Genomic DNA, 16,084 nt, shown 5'->3' with positions numbered 1-16,084 from the left:
GTTTTCTGCTGCGGCTACCAGCAAGTAGACGCCCTACTTGCTGGTAGAGCCCTCATTTACATATTATAAAAAAAAAAGAGTTTTGTGGGGTGACAGAAACCCTTTAACATAATTATCCAAGGCAGGACAATACACAATGTCCTCTGTCCTGGAGACGACCGAGGTGTAATTCCATTATCTCTCAGGACAAAGGGAAATCGCCAATACACACGGGGAGACAATAGGACAGACATCACTTACTCAAATATACAATGTCCAACCCGTTACAATACACATAGACATTTAACACATCCCAAAATGGCACGAATTAGGCCAGGAATTCAAAAGTTAGTAAAAGTCTCTTTGGCCTGGCTGTACTCATGGCTTTTCTGTCCAAAACCGGTTCTACACAGTCTTTTGTCCTGGAGACAATTGAGAAGTGATCCACTTATCTCCCAAGGACAGAGGCAAGACTCCATTAGCCACATGGTAGCAAAATACATGAACTTATATAACTATGCAGCTATTGCATAAAACTGGTGCATTCAACATGGGACCGTAATCACATGGTAAGAGGCTGGCAAGTAGTCCTCTCCAAGTACTCGTGGCAAACTCAAAAGAGGGGAGTTTGTCACAGACCGGTTCATTCAAGTCAATGGGTCAGTGAAAAAAACTGATGCCCACGGACTGCATCTGTGTACAGTCTGTTCTCCACTGATGGTTGCTAGATGCTGTCTGCTATTTTTCAGGGTTTCTTTCATGTGCATGAAAAACAGATGACAACAAATACAATCCGGATGGAAGAACTGAAGCACTGAACACAACTGCAGGCAAAACTGACTTAGCCTGCCTGCAAAAACATCCTTCACCGAGCAGACTCTGCCATGTATCGCTCGTGTGAATGATTTCTGGGCAAATCCCGCTTGTATTCAGTGACTTCAGCAGGGGACGTAGTGCTCCATCTGGATCCAGCTGCTTTCTCCGACAGATCTGCTTGTGATGTCCATACTGATTAAAAACCTTTTATTATATCAGTATAAGAAACCTGCCTCATACAGGACAGATTGGGTTAACCCTGCACATGATTTATGGAGCACCTTCAACACTAGTTCACCTGCTGCACCATTAATACTTAATCTGTTCAGTGATACATAGACTCACTGTGCATCAGACTCATTGTCAACAGGTGGTCTAATATATAGTCAAGTTTATCTAGTTCACCTGCTGCGCCATTAATACTTAATCTGTTCAGTGATACATAGACTCACTGTGCATCAGACTCATTGTCAACAGGTGGTCTAATATATAGTCATGTTTATCTAGTTCACCTGCTGCGCCATTAATACTTACTCTGTTCAGTTATACATAGACTTACTGTGCATCAGACTCATTGTCAACAGGCGGTCTAATATATAGTCACGTTTATCTAGTTCACCTGCTGCGCCATTAATACTTACTCTGTTCAGTTATACATAGACTTACTGTGCATCAGACTCATTGTCAACAGGCGGTCTAATATATAGTCATGTTTATCTAGTTCATCTGCTGCACCATTAATACTTAATCTGTTCAGTGATACATAGACTCACTGTGCATCAGACTCCTTGTCAACAGGTGGTCTAATATATAGTCAAGTTTATCTAGTTCACCTGCTGCGCCATTAATACTTAATCTGTTCAGTTATACATAGACTTACTGTGCATCAGACTCATTGTCAACAGGTGGTCTAATATATAGTCAAGTTTATCTAGTTCACCTGCTGCGCCATTAATACTTACTCTGTTCAGTTATACATAGACTTACTGTGCATCAGACTCATTGTCAACAGGCGGTCTAATATATAGTCACGTTTATCTAGTTCACCTGCTGCGCCATTAATACTTACTCTGTTCAGTTATACATAGACTTACTGTGCATCAGACTCATTGTCAACAGGCGGTCTAATATATAGTCATGTTTATCTAGTTCATCTGCTGCACCATTAATACTTAATCTGTTCAGTGATACATAGACTCACTGTGCATCAGACTCCTTGTCAACAGGTGGTCTAATATATAGTCAAGTTTATCTAGTTCACCTGCTGCGCCATTAATACTTAATCTGTTCAGTTATACATAGACTTACTGTGCATCAGACTCATTGTCAACAGGTGGTCTAATATATAGTCAAGTTTATCTAGTTCACCTGCTGCGCCATTAATACTTAATCTGTTCAGTGATACATAGACTTACTGTGCATCAGACTCATTGTCAACAGGCCGTCTAATATATAGTCACGTTTATCTAGTTCACCTGCTGCGCCATTAATACTTAATCTGTTCAGTGATACATAGACTTACTGTGCATCAGACTCATTGTCAACAGGCGGTCTAATATATAGTCATGTTTATCTAGTTCACCTGCTGCGCCATTAATACTTACTCTGTTCAGTGATACATAAACTTACTGTGCATCAGACTCATTGTCAACAGGCGGTCTTATATATAGTCACGTTTATCTAGTTCACCTGCTGCGCCATTAATACTTACTCTGTTCAGTTATACATAGACTTACTGTGCATCAGACTCATTGTCAACAGGTGGTCTAATATATAGTCACGTTTATCTATGTGACATTTTGATAGAGCAGATCGTTACGGACGTGTGAATACCTAATATGTATACTTTAAAGGGCTTCTGTCACCCCATTAAACCGTTTTTTTTTTTCTTTACTAATAATCCCTATAGTGTGATCTCATCATACATAAGCTAATTAATGATTTTCGTTCAGTAGAATTTGCTAAAAATCGATTTTTGAAATATGCTAATTACCTTGCTACCAGCTAGTAGGGCGGCTACTTGCTGGTAGCAGCCGCATCCTCCGTTCGTAATGACGCCCCCTCCGCATGCTGATTGACAGGGCCAGGGAAGGGAATCGTTCTCTGCTGGCGCTGTTAGATTTTGAAATCTCGCGCCTGCGCCGTACCCGTCTTCAATCGGCGCAGGCGCACTGAGAGGCGGCCGCTCGCTCGACCGCTCCATCCTCAATGCGCCTGCGTCGATGACGTCATCGCATACACCCGGAGGAGAAGACGCAGGCGCATTGAGGATGGAGCTGTCGAGCGAGCGGCCGCCTCTCAGTGCGCCTGCGCCGATTGAAGACGGGTACGGCGCAGGCGCGAGATTTCAATTTCTAACAGCGCCAGCAGAGAACGATTACCTTCCCTGGCCCTGTCAATCAGCATGCGGAGGGGGCGTCATTACGAACGGAGGATGCGGCTGCTACCAGCAAGTAGCCGCCCTACTAGCTGGTAGCAAGGTAATTAGCATATTTCAAAAATAGATTTTTAGCAAATTCTACTGAACGAAAATCATTAATTAGCTTTTGTATGATGAGATCACACTATAGGGATTATTAGTAAAGAAAAAAAAAAACGGTTTAATGGGGTGACAGAAGCCCTTTAAGTTTTACACAATAATGGCATTTTTTAAACCACAAAAATGATGTACAAAAATGATGTTTTAGTGTCTCCATAGTCTGACAGCCATAGCTTTTTTATTGTCTTTTATTGTCTTAGGTAGGGTCTTATTTTTTGCAGGATGAGGTGACGGTTAGATTGGTACTATTTTGGTGGTCATACGCCTTTTTGATCGCTTGGTGTTGCAATTTTTGTCATGTATGGTTACAAAAAATGGCTTTTTTTGGCACTGTTTTTATTTTTTTCACGGTGTTAACCTGAGTGGTTATGTCATGTGATATTTTTATAGAGCTGGTTGTTACGGACGCAGCTATACCTAATATGTCTACTTTTTATTTATTTATTTCACTTTAACACAATAATAGTTTTGATGTCTCCATGTTCTGAGACCTATATTTATTTATTTTTTTTGAGAGATGGACGCGGCAATACCAAATATGTCTATTTATTTTATAAAAATTTTTTGGATTTAAAAAAATTTATTTATTACTTAATTGGGGATTTTTTTTTATTTTTTTACATTTGAAACCTTTTTTTTTTTTCTTTTTCTACTTTGTGTCCCCTTAAAGGGATTCTGTCATCAGAATTTAGGCCTATAACCTAAACATATGGCGAGGTCCCTACTAATACACTGAATCCTAAAGTGACCTTATCAAATGCGCCTGTGGCTCTATAATCATATAAAACAGGTTTATATCACCTGTCACTCACGTCCCAAATGTGTCCAAGGGGAGGTCTCATCATGCAGGGTGCCCATCTCGTTTTGGTGCCCAGCGCCGCCTTCTGAATTGAAATCGCCGCTCTCCCTTTCATTAGAGCCGCCTCTCTAACGTCCGCTCTCCTCAGCCAGATCCCGCGTGTGCGCACTAGGTATAACCTGATGCGCCCGTGTGGACTCCTGGCAGCAGCCTCGTTAAGCGAAGTGCGCATGTGCCGGCCGGTGCACTTCGCTCGAACCTGCCTTGAGACGTGCATCGTATAGTCCAGTCTATTGTACATCCTCCACTTCTCTTACCTGTGACCAGGTAGGACCTGTGATGGGAGGAGTTCCTCCTAACTGGGATAGGATGAGAGGTGGATTGAAGGTCTGACGAGTCGAGTCATGTGACAGAATGAGGTGATGGAGCAGAGCCGCTGTGACCGGCTAGAAGGGGCCGCCGGCCTGAGATAGAAGTGTGGAGGGGTATTGAAAGAGGCGCTTTTAGATCTATTAGGAGCGAGTACTAGAAAGATGGTTTTAGTTGTTTTATGTATTTTGATACTGTGAATCTGTTGACTTTTATTGAAATTATTTATACACTTCTTCTTTTATGATCAATTTTGATGTATTTTTGAATTATGTTTTAATATTGTAACAAAGGAGGTGTGACCTTGAGTGGTGACACAGGGAAAGGGTGTGCCGTTTAATGGTATTTAAGATTGGTTTCTGATGCCAAGTTGTTCGCTCCTGACGAAGCGTGACAGCAAAACCTGGGTCGGGCGATACCCAAGTGTGCATACCATTGTTTTATGCCTTCTATCAGAGATACTGTTGTAAGTACAATAAATCTTTGCACGTGACGGTGGCAGTCTGGGCTTCACTATTGTTGCGACCTTTAATCACCCACAGGAGTGTTGGAGAGAGGAGGGATCCTCGGGTAGACCCCTTGCAGATCTTTCCCCATGCCTTTTGTAACCCGTACCAAGAAGGGAGGAGGTGTAACAAGCAGCGCGGTTTTCCACTTTCTTAATAAGATTAGTTGACCTGATCTCCCTGAAGTAAACCCATGCTGTTTTCCATCTTCCAATCCATGGGATTTTAGATGTTCCACAATTCTCTCCTTAAATATGGTTTTCATTAGTTTCCCCACTATTGATGTCAGGCTTACTGGCCTATAGTTGCCCGATTCCTCCCTACTACCTTTCTTGTGAATGGGCACAACATTTGCTAATTTCCAATCTTCTGGGACGACTCTGGTTACCTACTATACATAGAAAATGGAAGCTCTTTCCGCACATTTTTGATCAAACATGTGTCAGGCCCATCTACTGGCATCAAGGTGGCTTCCGCAGATGGGTACCTAACACTAACAGAACTGCCTCTCCTGGGCCTAACCTAAGCCCCCAATGTTCAGGGCGGTGGAGGAATCAGCTGTATTTATTCTCCGCTCAGATGCCCTGGGCAGATGGGTGGGGAGTGCTCAATCTAAAGGAGGGGGCTAACCTCCAAACATACTGCAAGAAAATTCAGAGTAGCACATCCATAAAGATAGCATGCAAACAGCAAACAAAAACGTATGGCAGCACACCATTACACATGCAATAGAACTAAGGATTAAGGATCATTCTGGATCAAAGTGTTACTTTACCTACTATACATAACACACTCTACCCACTGTCACGGGGCCACTACTTGAATTTTGGGCCACTGCACGGTTAAGTCCACACCAGCTGATGCTAACATTGGGCTGACAATAACTGACCAAATAAGTGAAGTGTGAACTGAGCCTAATAGTGCCGCACAGTCATTTTACAGCTAACAGAAGGGATTCAAAGGCATGTATTTGCACTGCCACAACATGGATTAAAAGAACCTTTTCTTCTCCACTACTTTATAGGCGCTGCCTCCATGTCCTTATTTCATTGGTACACCCGCAGGGGCGCACAGTGTTTTTTTTTTTGCTTTACTAAAGGATGCTGTATGCTTTTTTTGTTGTTTAGCTAGGATTGCTGGTGGCCTGTACAATGTGCAAGTCCATATATGTAACCTGCCTGTCATACTGATGCACAGTAACTGTTTCACTACCAGAAAGCTATGCATGCTGCCGCACTGCACAGTGATGTACACCAGGATACATTCTACCTAAAGGGACAGCTGAATTGTTCCCAAAAATTTGCTTTAGTCCGAATTCATTTAAGCAACCAGCTCAAATTTTTGAAAACTTCGCTCATCTCTACTTGTGATGTGGTATCAGTGGGTATCCCCAGTGTAGATGTGCTGCCCCTCTATTCTTTTAATAATTTAGTGGTCTCCAAACTATGCCTCTCCAGCTGATGGATAACTACAATACCCAGCATCCCTTGCGTCCACAGGCTGCAGACCACTGCCTGTGTAAGATGGAACTTCAGAGAGAAAACACAGCCAGCTGAGGAGACCGATACAATTAAGCCTCATTCACACGTCCATGTCCAATTCCGTGAAAAGTTAGTCAGTGATGCCTCCATGAAGATGTCCATGATGGATCTGTGTGTGGTCCGCGTGTCATCCGTTTTCAAAGCATCTCTTCCTGATGATCTGTGAAACACGACATCTGTGGTTTCCACTGACCCATAGACTATAATGGACGTGATGAAGAATATAGAGGATGCTTCCATGCTAAGACCACGTACCATGGTGAATACACACATTAAAATGAATGGGTACGTGTATGTAGATGGAGCACTGACGTGTGAATGAGGCTCCTCCAGAGTATGCGGAGCAGCGATCGTGATGCCATGGCTCGTCCCCATACTGACTAGTTGATTAGACCGCACGGTCTGCAGCTGGAGTATTATACAGATCATCGCTAACGGGAGTTACTACGAACAATCGCCTGGCAGACAATCTGACTCAATACAGAGAGATCTCTATAGAGCGGAGGAGACGGGACATATGGCTCTAGGATCAATGGCTCCTAGTCTGGATCCTCCCAGGGCACATCATTCTGCAACGCAGGTCTTCTTCCACCAAAGTGGCTGTTTTTTTTTCTATTTTGGTGGCATTGGAGCAGAGACATAAAGAGTTACGAAGCCGTATATACCCTTAAAGGGGACCTGTCACCTGGATTTTGTGTACAGAGCTGAGGACATGGGTTACTAGATGGCCGCTAGCACCTCCGCAATACCCAGTCCCCATAGCTCTGTGTGCTTTTATTGTGTAAAAAATAACTATTTTATAGATATGCAAATTAACCTGAGAGGAGTCCAGCGTAAAGGAGCCCAGCACCGCCCCGCATCCTCCGAATCGCCTCCTTGCAATAAAAGCACACAGAGCTATGGGGACTGGATATTGCAGATGTGCTAGCGGCCATCTAGCAACCCATGTCCTCAGCTCTATACACAAAATCCTGGTGACAAAAAAAAACCTCTATAGAAGAAGAGAGCAAATATCCACAGGCGTTATTTATTCTCTGCAGTGACATGTAGAGATTATTTCAGGCCCATCAGAGGCCCACTACTCCAGCAATGGGCAAATGGCATTAGCTGCCCTGGAAAAGCCCCAGATCAGTCCATGTGAATGAGTACTAAATGTACAGGGAGATCTAGAACTCTGGCAGTCAGGGTGGACTTCAGCTCGAAAGGGGTTAATCTACTTTTTTTCTGATAAACAAAGACAAGAGCAGAAGAAAACTTTTCCTAAAAAGGAGAGAAGATCCCAGGCTGAGGCTTTGGAAATATGTGAAGATTCATCAAAGACTGGAGTGTAGACAGAGGCGGCGTGGGCCTGAGGACCCGCTCCTGCCAAGGTAAAAACATTCTACCCAGGCAGATAAGGGGGGATGACAGGGACCCCTGTGGACACACAAAGGAGAGGGCGTTCTAATACATTACAATGTTACAAATCGTGGCAGTAGCCATCCAGGGTCTTAAGTCTAAGCCCCCTTGCACACCATCGTATTTTTGTCTGCATCTGTTTGTCCGTTCTGCTGACCCACAAACAATAGAACATCTCCTTTTCTTGTCTGTTTTGTGGGCAAGAATAGGCATTTGTAACATAGGGTTAGACATGTCAAACGGGAAATTTTGGAACACCCGGCTAGTATGCTTTTGTGGATTTGTGTTTTGTGGACCACAGAATGGATACGGTCATGTACATGAGGCCTAAGGCTGATCAGAAGAGGACCATCATGTACCTTCCAATACAAAGCTCTAATAATATCCACATTCATCAGTAAATGCTTTACTTATACTGTGCTGCTTCTGGTGTCGGAGCTGGGGCTGAAGATATTTGACACTCGTAAGGACCTACAGTATGTGTTTTACTGATAGCCACCTAATTCTACTAGCTCTGTCCCCGAGCCTCCTGTAATATCTTTATGTGGGCCTATAGCCTGGCAACTTCAAATTCTTCACATAGCTGTGGGACTACAGCCTGGCAGCTCCAAGTTCTTCAGGTAGCTGTGGGTCTAGAGCCTGGCAGCTCCAAGTTCTTCAGGTAGCTGTGGGTCTAGAGCCTGGCAGCTCCAAGTTTTTCAGGTAGCTGTCGGTCTATAGCCTGGCAGCTCCAGGTTCTTCAGGTAGCTGGGGGTCTATAGCCTGGCAGCTCCAGGTTCTTCAGGTAGCTGGGGGTCTATAGCCTGGCAGCTCCAGGTTCTTCAGGTAGCTGGGGGTCTATAGCCTGGCAGCTCCAGGTTCTTCAGGTAGCTGGGGGTCTATAGCCTGGCAGCTCCAAGTTCTTCAGGTAGCTGTGGGTCTAGAGCCTGGCAGCTCCAGGTTCTTCAGGTAGCTGGGGGTCTATAGCCTGGCAGCTCCAGGTTCTTCAGGTAGCTGGGGGTCTATAGCCTGGCAGCTCCAGGTTCTTCAGGTAGCTGGGGGTCTATAGCCTGGCAGCTCCAAGTTCTTCAGGTAGCTGGGGCTATATAGCCTGGCAGCTCCAAGCTCTTCAGGTAGCTGGGGGTCTATAGCCTGGCAGCTCCAAGTTCTTCAGGTAGCTGGGGGTCTATAGCCTGGAAGCTCCAAGCTCTTCAGGTAGCTGTGGGACTACAGCCTGGCAGCTCCAAGTTCTTCAGGTAGCTGGGGGTCTATAGCCTGGCAGCTCCAAGTTCTTCAGGTAGCTGGGGGTCTATAGCCTGGCAGCTCCAAGCTCTTCAGGTAGCTGGGGGTCTATAGCCTGGCAGCTCCAAGTTCTTCAGGTAGATGGGGTCTATAGCCTGGCAGCTCCAAGCTCTTCAGGTAGCTGGGAGTCTATAGCCTGGCAGCTCCAAGCTCTTCAGGTAGCTGGGAGTCTATAGCCTGGCAGCTCCAAGCTCTTCAGGTAGCTGGGGGTCTAGAGCCTGGCAGCTCCAAGCTCTTCAGGTAGCTGGGGGTCTAAAGCGTGGCAGCTCCAAGTTCTTCAGGTAGCTGGGGGTCTATAGCCTGGAAGCTCCAAGCTCTTCAGGTAGCTGTGGGACTACAGCCTGGCAGCTCCAAGCTCTTCAGGTAGCTGGGGGGTCTAGAGCCTGGCAGCTCCAAGCTCTTCAGGTAGCTGGGGGTCTAGAGCGTGGCAGCTCCAAGCTCTTCAGGTAGCTGTGCTCTACTTTTTCAGTGGCTCTCATACTAATGAGCTGATCCCATACAGAGGGCAATTGATATGTCACCAGTTCTTCAATAATACACACTGCAGAAAACAATCCTTATTATATTTAGCAGCCGTTTGTCACCATTTATATAAGGGGCATATTATTTCTGTTTGTTTAGGTCCAGTCTGTGCAGGTGTGGTTGGACTGAAGATGCCACGCTACTGTCTGTTTGGTGACACGGTGAACACAGCGTCCCGGATGGAATCTAATGGGGAAGGTGAGCATCATCTCATGTAGCCTTCACAAGGCAATGTTGAGCTCATTAGAGTCCTTGTAAAAATGCTAAAAGCTGATAAGTAATACACTACTCACAAAAAGTTATAGATATTTGGCTTTTGGGTGAAATTTATGGAAAATTTTAAAAGTTCCTGCTCCAGTGATATTATATCATGAAAGTAGGACATTTAAGTAGAAGCATGCAGTGATTTCCTCATCTCAAACAATTTATTGAAACAAAAGCCAACCCTAGTGCTGGGTATACCCCCAGAAAAAATGTCAGTGTCTCAAAAACTTGTCATGTGGCTTTGAGCATCAATTCCAGATTGACATCTCCTGCTGTTCACAAATTGACTTATTGTCTGCCGAGGCATGGCATCCCACTCTTCTTGAATGGTGGCCCTCAGGTCATTGAAGTTCTGGGGTACAGAGTTACGAGCCTCTACACGGTGACTCAACTGATCCCATAGGTTTTCAATGGGATTCAGGTCTGGAGAAAGTGGAGACCACTCCATTTGAGGTCTCCCAGTCTCCAGCAGCCATTCCCTAATGATACAACCTCGATGAGCTGGGGCATTGTCTTCCATAAAGATGACATTAGGCCTGTGTTGTTCATGCAGAGGCACAATGACTGGATTAATGAGGTTCTTCAAATAGTATGGGTTTGTCACTGTACCATTCACAAAGTGAAGGACAGTTCTGTATTTACTAGACACCTGCCCAAACTGTAACACCATCACTACCACCAAAGGCTTGTCTGGTGACCACACTGGCTGAGTCAGAGCGCTCTCCTTAATGTCTCCAACATCGTTGGCAGCCATCATTTCTGCTCAGCGTGAATCAACTTTCATCAGTGAACAGCACTGAGGCCCACTGGTCCCTCGTCCAGCGTAGATGCTGCCTGGCCCATGCAAGACGACGATTCCTGTGCCTGGTGTGGTCAGGTACCCTTGCTGGTCGTCTAGCACGCAGACTACTCTGATATAAACAGTTTTGAATAGTCTGATATGACACTTGGGTGCCTCTCACCTCCGTTAAATGTGCCTGGAGTTGCGTGGCATTCATCATCTGGTTCCGCAGGGCATTGTTCACAATGAAGCGGTCATCAGTGTGGGAAGTGGCCAAAGGATGTCCACTGCTATGCCTTTCTGTGACTCTTCCATTCTCTCTGTATCTCTGATACAACCTGCTGATAACACTCTAAACTCAGTGGCCACTTCCATCTGAGAACATCCTGCTTCAAAATTGTGAGGTACTGTTGATCAATTGTTAGGTGTCGTCTTGGTCTCACGATGTCAATATGTGAACAGCATGATGAGGAGGACTATGTAAATACCAATTCTAATTAAAGCAGGAAATGTATTGGGCGATTCATTAATCAAACACCTGGTGTGAATTTTGCAGTAAAGCTCCTTGTTAGAGAACAGCAAGTTGTGCAAAAAGTACTGAAACATTGAACAGTTGGAAAAAATGCATTCAAAATCTAGGAATGTGTAATCACTTGGTGTTGGGTGGGCGACATTCCCTGCAATTGTATAAAATCAGCATTTGGAGGTAATCCAGCAGTATCTTGTGCAAATAGTTGACCCTGCTGCTGGAACTGCTTGGCTTGCATAGCTATAGGTTCCACAACCTCCAGATGATGTTACAGAAAGGTCCATAGTGGTAGAAGTTAGTTAAAGCTGTGTCCTCTACTACCCAATCCAGACTGATCGCATTTCTTCTCTTCTTCAGCACTTAAGATCCACATTTCTTCAACCACCAAAGAAGTCTTAGATGAATTTGGCTGCTTTCAACTGGAACTTCGGGGAGATATTGAAATGAAGGTAATAAAACCTATGTAAAGTCCAGAGAAGGACATGTGTAAGAATAATAGGAGCCATCACGGTCCTGAAGAGGATGATATTTTATCAATAACATGGCCAGGAAAATGTTTGAATGTTGGGTCCTTCCTTCTACATTATCTCTGTGAATGTTCATTTACTGAAGTCAGAACCGCACTACAACCAGTCAGCTGTCTCCGCTGACACGACATGAGACACTATGGTTACATTCATCCAAACATGATAAATGGCCATTACACGTGCATTTTTAGAACCAATATGGCTATTCACATGGTCATTTTTACCGGGCACTGAATATTGGCTGTCACAAAATAGAACATGTCCTATTTTTGCCAGTTTTAATGGCCAGACAGACCTCACTGGAATAATTTTTAACAGCCATTTAGACAGGAGAGCACTCGTCTAATGTCCGTTCAAAAAGGGGGTTTAAAAAATCATCATAAAATACCTCATCCGTTTGCATGCGCTGAAACACTCTCTCAGCACTGGAGGCAGCGAGACCTGGAACAAGTGTGGGGGGGACATTGCATTATATATACATACACACATGGCACAACTAGGGGCCATTGTACACAGTCAAGTCACATTATTTGGGCCTCTTCCTACTGTCGATGTCGGCAGCACGTAGCTCAAGTAGGAAGTTGGGTGTCATGAGCTGGCTTGGTGGATATATAAGGTGTGTGACAGGGTAAGTTATCAGAGAAGCAGAAACGGCTTCACTTTTCAGAGCAGTATCTGAATTTGACCTCCGCTGATTGGTCAAGGGTTGTCTTCTCCGATGAGTCACATTTTCTGCTTCATGGAATGGATGGACCTTGGCGTGTCAGGCGAGAAATATCTTAGAACAACCACCCTGCAGCCATTAGTAGAACACAAGCTGGTGGGGGCAGCATTATTGTCTGAGAGATTTTTGTGGCATTCTCTGGGCCCACTCATCCATATGGAAGCTACTCTGGGTATGAATCCATCCTTGCAGATCACATACACCCATACATGCTGATTGTTTTCCTGGGGTGGATGGGATCTTCCAGCAAAACAAGCGACATGTAATACGACTAGAAATGTCCAATACTGGAAGAGCATGACAAAGATTTTCAAGTACTACCCCGGCCCCCTAATTCCCCAGACATGAACTTAATTTAGCATCTGTGGGACCACCTCAATGGAGTGTGTTTGCTCTATGTATCCTCCCCCACACCGCCTCCAGGACCTGTGAGACCACCTCAATAGTCATTTTCACTCTATGGATCTTCTACCCTGCCCCCTTCAGCATCTGTGGTCATGCCACCTCAATAGCCGTGTTCACTTTATGGATCTTCCCCTAAACCCCCACCAGCATCTGTGGGACCATCTCGATGGTTGTGTTCACTCTACAGATCCACCCCCTAAGCATCTGTGACACCACCTCAATAGTTGGCTTCGCTCTCAGCTGTGGGATGCAGTGCAGTCAGCATGGCTCCAGATACCAGTGACAACCTACCAGGACCTTATGGAGTCCTTCCCAGCATGTCTCCAGGTTGGTTTCTCTGGAGATCAGCTGGTGGTCTTAATAATGTGACTTAAATGTGTCTATGTATTGGGGCACAACTGGGGTAAGTAATTATACTGGGGCACAACTGGGAGGCACCAAGGGGCCATTATAATTACTAGGGGCACAAATGGGTGCATAATACATATACTGAGGGTACAGCAGTTAAAAAAAACAGACAGACGGCCATAAGATGCTTGCACAAATGGTTCAAAGCGTCTAAGGAAAAACGGTGTCAGTTTTTTTCCCCACTGTTATTTGCACAGTAAGAAGTACCACCCCTCACAGCACGTAGCTCCTCTCCTTCCCTCTCACACGGACACTGACGGGCACTGTAACACGTAGCTCCTCTCCTTCCCTCTCACACGGACACTGACGGGCACTGTAACACGTAGCTCCTCTCCTTCCCTCTCACACAGACACTGACGGGCACTGTAACACGTAGCTCCTCTCCTTCCCTCTCACACGGACACTGACGGGCACTGTAACACGTAGCTCCTCTCCTTCCCTCTCACACGGACACTGTAACACGTAGCTCCTCTCCTTCCCTCTCACGCGGACACTGTAACACGTAGCTCCTCTCCTTCCCTCTCACACAGACACTGACGGGCACTGTAACACGTAGCTCCTCTCCTTCCCTCTCACACGGACACTGACGGGCACTGTAACACGTAGCTCCTCTCCTTCCCTCTCACACGGACACTGACGGGCACTGTAACACGTAGCTCCTCTCCTTCCCTCTCACACGGACACTGACGGGCACTGTAACACGTAGCTCCTCTCCTTCCCTCTCACACGGACACTGACGGGCACTGTAACACGTAGCTCCTCTCCTTCCCTCTCACACGGACACTGACGGGCACTGTAACACGTAGCTCCTCTCCTTCCCTCTCACACAGACACTGACGGGCACTGTAACACGTAGCTCCTCTCCTTCCCTCTCACACGGACACTGTAACACGTAGCTCCTCTCCTTCCCTCTCACACGGACACTGACGGGCACTGTAACACGTAGCTCCTCTCCTTCCCTCTCACACGGACACTGTAACACGTAGCTCCTCTCCTTCCCTCTCACACGGACACTGACGGGCACTGTAACACGTAGCTCCTCTCCTTCCCTCTCACACGGACACTGACGGGCACTGTAACACGTACCTCCTCTCCTTCCCTCTCACACGGACACTGACGGGCACTGTAACACGTAGCTCCTCTCCTTCCCTCTCACACAGACACTGACGGGCACTGTAACACGTAGCTCCTCTCCTTCCCTCTCACACGGACACTGACGGGCACTGTAACACGTAGCTCCTCTCCTTCCCTCTCACACGGACACTGACGGGCACTGTAACACGTAGCTCCTCTCCTTCCCTCTCACACGGACACTGACGGGCACTGTAACACGTAGCTCCTCTCCTTCCCTCTCACACGGACACTGACGGGCACTGTAACACGTAGCTCCTCTCCTTCCCTCTCACACGGACACTGACGGGCACTGTAACACGTAGCTCCTCTCCTTCCCTCTCACACGGACACTGACGGGCACTGTAACACGTAGCTCCTCTCCTTCCCTCTCACACGGACACTGACGGGCACTGTAACACGTAGCTCCTCTCCTTCCCTCTCACACGGACACTGACGGGCACTGTAACACGTAGCTCCTCTCCTTCCCTCTCACACAGACACTGACGGGCACTGTAACACGTAGCTCCTCTCCTTCCCTCTCACACGGACACTGACGGGCACTGTAACACGTAGCTCCTCTCCTTCCCTCTCACACGGACACTGACGGGCACTGTAACACGTAGCTCCTCTCCTTCCCTCTCACACAGACACTGACGGGCACTGTAACACGTAGCTCCTCTCCTTCCCTCTCACACGGACACTGTAACACGTAGCTCCTCTCCTTCCCTCTCACACGGACACTGACGGGCACTGTAACACGTAGCTCCTCTCCTTCCCTCTCACACGGACACTGACGGGCACTGTAACACGTAGCTCCTCTCCTTCCCTCTCACACGGACACTGACGGGCACTGTAACACGTAGCTCCTCTCCTTCCCTCTCACACAGACACTGACGGGCACTGTAACACGTAGCTCCTCTCCTTCCCTCTCACACGGACACTGACGGGCACTGTAACACGTAGCTCCTCTCCTTCCCTCTCACACGGACACTGACGGGCACTGTAACACGTAGCTCCTCTCCTTCCCTCTCACACGGACACTGACGGGCACTGTAACACGTAGCTCCTCTCCTTCCCTCTCACACGGACACTGACGGGCACTGTAACACGTAGCTCCTCTCCTTCCCTCTCACACGGACACTGACGGGCACTGTAACACGTAGCTCCTCTCCTTCCCTCTCACACGGACACTGACGGGCACTGTAACACGTAGCTCCTCTCCTTCCCTCTCACACGGACACTGACGGGCACTGTAACACGTAGCTCCTCTCCTTCCCTCTCACACGGACACTGACGGGCACTGTAACACGTAGCTCCTCTCCTTCCCTCTCACACGGACACTGACGGGCACTGTAACACGTAGCTCCTCTCCTTCCCTCTCACACGGACACTGACGGGCACTGTAACACGTAGCTCCTCTCCTTCCCTCTCACATGGACACTGACGGGCACTGTAACACGTAGCTCCTCTCCTTCCCTCTCACACAGACACTGACGGGCACTGTAACACGTAGCTCCTCTCCTTCCCTCTCACACGGACACTGACGGGCACTGTAACACGTAGCTCCTCTCCTTCCCTCTCAC

The 16,084-nt window shown here is 46.8% G+C and overlaps 1 protein-coding gene across 1 annotated transcript in view; it reads left to right on the top strand.

Moving 5' to 3' along the window:
• NPR2 (natriuretic peptide receptor 2) overlaps positions 1–16,084 on the top strand; it is a 239,603-nt gene that overhangs the window by 221,441 nt on the left and 2,078 nt on the right. The window contains exons 15-16 of the mRNA XM_040420641.1: positions 9,850–9,948; positions 11,682–11,773. Of these exons, the coding sequence (XP_040276575.1) occupies positions 9,850–9,948; positions 11,682–11,773 (191 nt within the window). The remainder of the gene's footprint in view (positions 1–9,849; positions 9,949–11,681; positions 11,774–16,084) is intronic.

Source organism: Bufo bufo, chromosome 2 (genome assembly GCF_905171765.1).
Source record: "Bufo bufo chromosome 2, aBufBuf1.1, whole genome shotgun sequence".
NCBI classification, from domain to species: domain Eukaryota; kingdom Metazoa; phylum Chordata; class Amphibia; order Anura; family Bufonidae; genus Bufo; species Bufo bufo.
Note: the sequence above shows the minus strand (reverse complement) of the source record. Positions and strands in the feature narration are given on the sequence as shown.